The sequence below is a fragment of the Lolium perenne genome, chromosome 3, assembly GCF_019359855.2.
Source record: "Lolium perenne isolate Kyuss_39 chromosome 3, Kyuss_2.0, whole genome shotgun sequence".
NCBI lineage: Eukaryota > Viridiplantae > Streptophyta > Magnoliopsida > Poales > Poaceae > Lolium > Lolium perenne.
Window position 1 is genome coordinate 295,938,661 of NC_067246.2, and position 8,646 is coordinate 295,947,306.

Here is an 8,646-nt window from a genome sequence, read left to right on the forward strand (position 1 = left end):
CGGTGCCCGTCATCATCACCGTCGCCCAACCACCGCGCACCCCATCGCCGGTCCCCGGGGATACCTCCGCCGCGCGCCCTGGATCTCGTCGCCGTGCCACCCCAGGAGGAGGAGGCGGCGGGGGAGCGGCGACGCGAGGCTGGGAGCTGGGAGCGCAGGCCGCGGCTAGCGAGGGAGCTGAGGCGGAACCCCAAGTGAGGGAGCTGAGACCGGAGCTCGCCCACCTCGCCGCGTGGAGGGTGCCGCCCTTCTCCGCGTCCATGCCGTGGGAGGTCCAACCTCGCCGCGCAGCTCCGGCCATCCCCGACTCTGTTCGATGCCGGTGACACCTAGCGGCGCCCCGCGCGTGCCCCTCCTTCCTTGACCATCTCCTGCCAGTGGTGTGATGAGGTGCTGCCAGGGGTAGGTCGGTGTTGCTACCGGTGGTGCACGGCGGTGCTGCCATAGTGCACGCTGCTGACAAGGTGGCACGTCAGTGCTACAAGCCGGGGCGGAAGGAGTTTTGCTTACAAGGTGGTACTCCTCTGCTTCGTCACGAGATCGGTTTTGCTATCTTAGGGTGTTGCTACTAGCGGCTTCAGGCGTTGCTGTCTTCGGCGGATGGAGTTGCTGCAACCTCAGATGGTGTTGTTTGCCAGCTGCAGGCGAGGTCTCCGTTGATGTCTTACAAGATTTTGCAACATATGAATAAACAAATTTGCTATAAGCGGTTTTGCTACATCTGCGTAATATGTTTGCTACGTGGTCTCCGGCGAGCCCAGCCTTTTTATTTTCTTTTCTGAACGAACCGTTTTTTGCTGCGTAATATGTTTGCTACGTGGTCTCCAGCGAGCCCAGCCTTTTTATTTTCTTTTCTGAACGAACTGTTTTTTGCTTCAGTCATTTGAAGCCGGGGGTGATTTTTTGCTATATCAGATCCCCGGGGACGCCCAGCAGTTTCCAATTTAACCGACTACACCACCCAGACATCTTGATAATAATTCTTAGTTCAGAATATTTAACGAAACAGAACGTTGTTATATTAATTCTGAGGTCCTACTTGTCAGTTAGGGTTATCCGTGTTCTGTTGTTCCAGGTAAGCTGTGCCACCGGGTCCGTTGTGCGTCGCCCTCCGCCATTGATGCCTGCCTCCATGCGGCCCTGGACACCGACCGGAACACGCGCGTCGACTGGCCCCGCTTTATTGCCCGGACCGGCCGGATTGCACACGCCACCACCAGCGCCGGCCGCCGCGGCGATCAATGCCACACCAACTTCCCCCCCTGAATTTGCGTGGTCTGGTTAGCGTCCCCGTTGAGCACGTTCATCCCAGTTGCCGAATGAGTAACTAGAGAGAATGAGATAGGTTCGTTGCATCTCTCGCAGTAAATTGCCTGTGGAAAGCTGCACAGTTGTACTACTCCTACTACTACTAGACAGCACGCGGCCTCCGCTGTGGCACTGGCCCCCCGGCCCCCGGGACGACGACGACGACGAGACGAGAGATAGCAGCCGCTCGTACGACGCCTTCAATGGCGCACATTTAAGCCCCGCTGTGACCGCTCGCGCAAATGCCAAATCGCCTCGCCACAAACTCAAGATCAACCAATGGATCCATCCTCCCGGCCATTTCACTTCCTCCGCACTAGACTAGTCTACTACCTCTTCTCTTGGAGTTGGAGGCCACCGCCCTCCGGCCGCACGCTTGGAATTACGATGCCGACGAGCCCTATACCGTGCTCCGTCAGTGTACTGCTCTTGCTCCTCGGCTTTATGCTTCTGCACGGAGCTCCGTGCCGCGCCGCCGATGTCGTCGCAGTCGGCCGGCCGCTGTCCGGCGAGCAGAGGCTGGTGTCCAAGCGCGGCAAGTTCGCCCTCGGCTTCTTCCAGCCAGGTACTCATACCTCTCCTAGTTGCTTCGAGTATCGATCGTCTACTGGAGTATAATAATCTTTCGGCTCTCACGTGCGACAGACACCTCGTCCAAGAACTGGTACATTGGCATTTGGTACAACCAGATCCCCAAACACACCACGGTGTGGGTCGCCAACCGGGACGTCCCGGTCTCCGACCCGGCGTCCTCGCAGCTCACCCTAGCAAGCGACGGCAACATGGTCCTCCACGACGGCCACGCCAAGGCCCCGGTGTGGTCGACCAACGTCACCACCTCCGGCTCCAACTCCACGGTCGGCCTCCTGCTTGACACGGGCAACCTCGTCCTGGCGGACGCGTCCAACACCTCCCTCGTCCTCTGGCAGAGCTTCGACCACTTCGGCGACACGTGGCTGCCCGGCGGCAAGCTCGGCCGGAACAAGCGCACCGGCGAGGTCACGCGCCTCTTCGCGTGGAGAGGCTACGACGACCCGGCGCCGGGCGCCTTCTCCCTCGAGCTCGACCCGCAAGGCGCCACCAGCCAGTACCTGCTCAGCTGGAACGGCACCGCGCCGTACTGGACCAGCGGCAACTGGACGGGCCACGGCTTCACCGCCGTGCCGGAGATGATGGCCACCGACTCCTACCAGGTGTCCCTCTACACCTTCGGCTACGTGGACGGCGCCGACGAGAGCTACTTCGTCTACGACGTCAAGGACGACACCATGCTCACACGGTTCGTGGTGGACGTCACGGGGCGTGTGCAGTTCCTGACGTGGGTGCAGTCCGCAGAGGAGTGGATGCTCTTCTGGTCCGAGCCCAAGGCGCAGTGCGACGTCTACGCCTTCTGTGGCGCCTTCGCCGCCTGCGTCGAGAACACGCTGCCATCCTGCCGCTGCCTCCGCGGCTTCAGCGAGCGCCAGCCGCTCGCGTGGCTGCAGGGAGATCACGCCGCCGGCTGCGTCCGGGACACCACGCTTCAGCAGTGCGCGCGCGTCCAGGGCGCCACGCCAAACGCGAAGGACGACGATGACCGGTTCTACACGATGCCCAACGTGAAGCTGCCGAGCAATGCGCAGGGCGTGGCTGCGGCGGCAAATGCTCAGGACTGCGAGCTCGCGTGTCTCGGCAACTGCTCCTGCACCGCGTACGCTTACAACGGCAGTTGCTCGCTGTGGCACGAAGGCCTCATGAACCTCCAGGACACGAGCAGCTCTGGTACCGGAGGCGGCGCCATCATGATCCGGCTGGCTGCATCCGAGTTCACAGGCACTGGGCACAACAAAAAACTGATCATTGGTGTCGTCGCCGCCGCGGTTGTGGCTGCAGTCACCGTCATGGTTCTCGTCACGATATTGATCCTGAGAAGAAGAAGAAGGGCGACGGCGCCGAGGAGAGTCAAGCTCGAAGGTTCGCTGATGATGTTCACGTACCGGGACATGCAGTCCGTGACCAAAAACTTCTCGGAGAAGCTCGGCGGCGGGGCCTTTGGGTCGGTGTTCAAAGGGTCCCTCCCGGACGCTCCGGCGACGCTCGTCGCGGTGAAGAAGCTCGAGGGCTTCCGTCAAGGGGAGAAGCAGTTCCGGGCGGAGGTGAGCACCATCGGCACGATCCAGCACGTCAACCTCATCAGGCTGCTAGGGTTCTGCTCCGAGGGGACACGGAGGCTGCTCGTCTACGAGCACATGCCCAACGGTTCCCTGGACAGGCATCTCTTCGGGTCTAGCTCCAGCCATGGCGTCGTCCTGAGCTGGGAGACGAGGTACCAGGTCGCTCTGGGGATCGCGAGGGGACTGGACTATCTGCACGAGAAATGCAGGGACTGTATCATCCACTGCGACATCAAGCCGGAGAACATTCTGCTGGACGACGCGTTTGCAGTGAAGGTGGCCGACTTCGGGCTCGCCAAGCTCATGGGCCGCGACTTCAGCCGTGTGCTGACGACGATGAGGGGCACGGTCGGGTACCTGGCGCCGGAGTGGATTTCCGGCACGGCCATCACGGCTAAGGCGGACGTGTTCAGCTACGGCATGCTGATGTTCGAGATCGTGTCCGGCAGGAGGAACGTGGAGCAGAGGCAGGACGGCACGGTGGACTTCTTCCCGTCCACGGCCGTGAGACGGCTCCTCGACGGCGACGTCAAGAGCGCGGTGGACGGACGGCTCGCGGGCCACGCCGACATGGACGAGGTGGAGCGCGCGTGCAAGGTGGCGTGCTGGTGCGTGCAGGACGACGAGGGCGCCAGGCCTAGCATGGGAATGGTCGTGCAGGTTCTGGAAGGGCTCGTCGATGTCATCGTGCCGCCGATACCGAGATCGCTCAAATTGCTCGGGGATCCGTCCAACAACGTCAACTTCTTTTCAGGGTTCTCGACGTCAAGCTCGGATCAGTGCTGAATTGCCAGCGGCATGACCTAAAATGTTCTTTTTATCGGGAAATTAAAAGTGCACTACGAAGCTAGACTCCACTTTATATAGTGAAACAGTACTCTTTTTTCTTGTGTGTCTTGAACATTTATAGGTGGCAATGTTCGGAAAACTCATCGTTGCTCTTGAGCACCGGTGAGCACGTTTTTTGATTTTTTTTTAAACTTTCACGTTTTAGTTTCCAAAAAATCTGCAGAAAAAATATGTAGCTAGATACATCAAGTTTGTTACGCCATAAATTTTGTTTAAAAGTAGGTATATTCTAAAAAATAAAAAAGATAAATTTCTGACAAAAAATCGATTATTTTGGGACAATGGACTTAGCGTCGCTCACACGTGTCACCAAATTTCTTCTATAAATGTTCCTAGCCTACCCACCTCCAGGAGGCTTCAAGAGGGGCAAATCGATCTGCACCCCACGTTTTACCTTGTACAGTAAATTTCGGATCCCACTTTCTACCTCAGCCGTTGGATTCAGTGAAAATTTTCTCACTCGTTCAGCTTCCGAAAGAGTCCATGACGCATGGGACCGGCTGAGTGCGGGATCCGGCGGTCACAGGCAGTCACAGCAGCTCACCTAGGCCGCCTTCCTTTTCTACACGCGTGTGACAGTGAAAACCTAGATCGCGGGGGCGCCCAATCCCCGCGTCTCCTCTCTTTCCCCCAATCCCGTCTCTCCTCTTCCCTCCAATCTCCGCTTCTCCTCTTCGTGCGTCGCTGCTGTGGCGAACGCGAGCAGGTGCTGGAGGACGACATCTCAGAGGAGGGTGGCGGCGAGCCGGCAGACCGGCGGGGATGACCATGGGGGCGCGGCGCCGGATGGGGACGGCAGCGGTGGTGGCCTGGAGGAGGAGGGTGGCCTCAACGCGGAGAGTGGTGGCGGCGCGGCGCCTCGAGCTCGAGAAGGTCGTCCACGGCCGGCAGGGGTTCGAGATCTGGCGGATCGAGCAATGCACGAACGAAGGCCGCACGGCCCCAGCAATGTCCACGGCGCGGCCAGCTCCGGCAAGGGCAGGCCGACGTGAGATCGGGCAGGGGGCTGGCCTGGGTGGGCGCGGCGAGCTCCTGCTCCGGCAAGGGGCAGGCGCGGCGAGGTCTGGCTCCGGCAAGGGGCAGGCGCAGGAGAACTCCACCTCCAACGGGGCGGCCGGAGGAGGCGCTGCAGGAGCGCGCATGGAGGAGGGAGCGGATCCAAACCTTCCCCCACCACCACGGCCACTGCTCCCTCGACAAGAAGCGCCACATCCCAACATGTACCGGGTAAAATCCTAACACTAGCTCATGTATTTCTCGATCTGACAGTGATGGGCATGGCCAGGGATCTGCTTGAAGAATGGCAATGACGAGGTGGAACTCCTGCATCCTCCGACCCTGGATTTTATTGCTGGTACTGTGCTGCTAGATGTGTGAGCTGCTGGTTAGACATGTTTTTAGTGTCATTGTGCGTTGCTGGTTTATTAGTATTTGTGGCAAGCACGAATCAACTGAAATTATTTTGTTCTGCAGATCTGTATATTTGTGATTTATTAGTATTAGTATTTAACGATAAAAGTTTCAAAAGGATTGAACAACAATCGAAGTTGTCCTATGTTTACCGAAGTGGCGATTATATATATTTCAATAGCCTCTTATGTTCTTTATTGTTGGATTTGCTGATAAACTACCTTTTGTGTTGTTTATTACTTTGCATGTTTACTGGTTTTAGTTCAGATGGAAGATCTCCAGGATTAGGAAGGTATATTATCTTGGTTAGGTTAATATGCTCTCCCCTTTATTGTAAGTATTAGGAAGAGTTATACCATGGTCAATCAATATTGTGTTTCATCGCCATGCCAAGTATGTTATGATTTTCTTCCTATCCATATGTAGGAAACCCATTTTACGGAGTTTTTGCATCCTTCTAGGTCCAGGGAATTTCAGAGGATAGAGTTTTAATTTGTTGTAACTGTTTGGATGTTTTCCCCCAATGTCACATTTTAATTTCTTTATTGATGTGTGTGCTTTGTCAGGATTCAGGATGATAATGTTGTAGATGCGAATGATGAGTATGAGGAGAAAGCGAGAGATCATACCTTAAGTGGAAGAAGAACAAGGTGATCTCTCTGTCACAAGGGGAATGTTGTGAGAACAACGTGATCTCTTTGTTCCTGCATTTTTATGTAATTAATTTATTATATATTTTTGCAAACTGGATAAAGAAATGTTGTGAATGCACTAGACTTGTTGTGGTCAGGACTTACTCGAGCCTTGCAGCGTGAATGCAGTAGCACGCAGCGCTAGGTCGAGCACACTGGCCTTTACGACAAGAGACCGGTACCATCAGATTCGCTTTAGTTCTTGCTTGGTTGCTTACTAGGTTAGTGGTTCATCTCTTATTCTTTTTCATAGAAACCGATAACTGCTAGGTTGATATTGTCTGACTATATGTTGCATATTATTTTTTGGGTTTTACTTTTGCCATTCATGTCCCTCTTTGCCTATATTTTTACAGGTTCCTATAAGAGAAAGGCCAGGTTCACCTTTTTTCCTGCTGCAAAGATCACCATCATACAGGCATTTGGCCTTTATTTATGTGAATTTCTTTGTAATTATTTGATTTGGTTACATGCTAATAAGGCATACCATGATACCAAAACTTACCAGATGTAAATCTTGCAACCACCAACTAATGATTTTGAGGTTTAACTTTTGCTTCTGTGTTGAGTATGTTGGTCTAATGGTGAAGAGCTTCCAGGGCTTGTTGCTTGTCGGTTTGCAAGGCGTTGGTTCTTGAGGCAAGCTTATTTGGAGCCTCCACTTTGTCCTGGCATCATGAAAAGGATGCCTGCAATGGCGTAAGTTCCACTAAATAATGATTACCAACGCTGCCGTAATAATGTTGCTGTAAATATTACTCAGCTCATTAAAACTGTTGATGTTTAAGATGATTTGCCTTGCTTTTGCAGCTTCGTCATCGATTTGAGAAAAAAGAGTCTCAGTAAGGTGATTTGGAAGAAGGAGGTGACCAGTACTTGGCAAAACTGTTGTGTTGAAGGAGGGCGAATTATCCATATAATAATTTTGTATTTACTTTAGTTCGGCACTGAAAAATGGTACACTAATTGTTGGTTCTTCATAATTACACATGTTCCCTGGTGTGCCGTAAATTATGGTTCACTCCTGTTATGTAATCATTCTAAAGATTTTCCAGTCCTTTGATTCCTTGCTTCTTGTCAAGATCCATTTGGTTTTGTATTGCAATTCATTTTATCACTCCTCGTATATGTTTTATTTAATGCATGGAGTCCAAAATATATTACTATGGAGTCAAAAATATATTACCATGCCATGGCCAGTACTCTCTTCTTGTTGTTTCTGATTACCTGCATGTTAGTGTGGCAAGTTTACTGACAGGTTGTTCGTTTTTGGTCCATTACAGGTTAGCTATAGTTCTGAAAAAGCAGATTGGTGCTTTTGCAACACCATCACATAAGGATCTCTACATGTTCCGTTGCCATGAGGTGAGAACCTTTTTGCAATAACTATTTGAACAAATGCTTTGCTTTTTTCTGAATATAATTGAATACCTGAAGAAGCGAATGGTGCACTGGTGTATAAATCTTTTAAGTTGGAAATCTGCATCTATGTATCATGTACGATGGGCAGAGGAGCATGCACCGATACAATCGCTGGTGGCAGTGGTTGCCAATCCCTTGAGAAAATGACAAGAGCATATGCAACCCTTGGACCTCCACAACGTCAGTGTTCTTCCAGGTAACTCAGCGAACCCGCAACACAAAAAATTAACAATCGTTTAATTTATGGATAGTTCTTGTCAGTACCATTTGTGGATTGATACCCCACAGCGGTGAGAGTTAAGATGGAGTTTACTTCTGTCCTGGAACTTTTTATGTGTTTTATATTTACTAATATATGACATGTGTTTCGTGTGATTGTCCAAAAGTCTTGTTTGGTGCTTATCTTTCACCACACATTTTATTCAGGGCTTTTGCAACTCTATACTGACTGATTGCATCTCTAAACTGGTTCAAACATTATGTTCCACTCCCTGTTTAGAAACAGAATTGCAATTCTTCTATAGATGAGGGTTTTGTTGATATTATGTCCAAGAATGTGCAGTTCTCTTAAATACATTCTTACAAAATGATTTTTTTAGTGTTTTGACAATATAAATTTGGATACATTTGTGTTTGCTGAATGGATGAGTAGAGGGGTGTATAGTGTTTCTAATACGGATGGTGACCCCTCTGTGGTTTGAAGAAGTAGCTTTGTTTTCTTGTTATAGAAATTTTGGATCCTTGGATTATATCATTTCTGTGTTGGAAACAGCTTGTAGCTGCATTCCAGTTTTGGCAAATGATCCAGGGAA

At 52.1% G+C, this 8,646-nt stretch overlaps 1 protein-coding gene and 1 long non-coding RNA gene across 2 annotated transcripts; both read left to right on the forward strand.

The window, feature by feature from the left end:
- The first annotated feature begins 1,481 nt into the window (after positions 1-1,481).
- Positions 1,482-4,349, forward strand: LOC127345105 (G-type lectin S-receptor-like serine/threonine-protein kinase At2g19130). The gene is made up of 2 exons (XM_051371543.2): positions 1,482-1,873; positions 1,954-4,349. Exons 1-2 carry the CDS (start codon positions 1,588-1,590, stop codon positions 4,245-4,247), a joined length of 2,580 nt encoding a protein of 859 aa, XP_051227503.1. The 5' UTR covers positions 1,482-1,587; the 3' UTR covers positions 4,248-4,349.
- A 2,147-nt stretch (positions 4,350-6,496) lies between these two features.
- On the forward strand, positions 6,497-8,031 carry LOC127338792 (uncharacterized). The gene is made up of 4 exons (XR_011754328.1): positions 6,497-7,111; positions 7,223-7,369; positions 7,696-7,777; positions 7,923-8,031. It is a non-coding gene; the product is annotated as an uncharacterized lncRNA (long non-coding RNA).
- The last annotated feature ends 615 nt before the right edge of the window (positions 8,032-8,646 follow it).

Bases quoted from the DNA above. Each gene is read 5' to 3' on its own strand.
- LOC127345105 (XM_051371543.2), top strand. From the start codon at position 1,588: ATGGATCCATCCTCCCGGCCATTTCACTTCCTCCGCACTAGACTAGTC. The intron at 1,874-1,953 runs GTACTCATACCT...CACGTGCGACAG, and splicing joins CCTCGGCTTCTTCCAGCCAG to ACACCTCGTCCAAGAACTGG.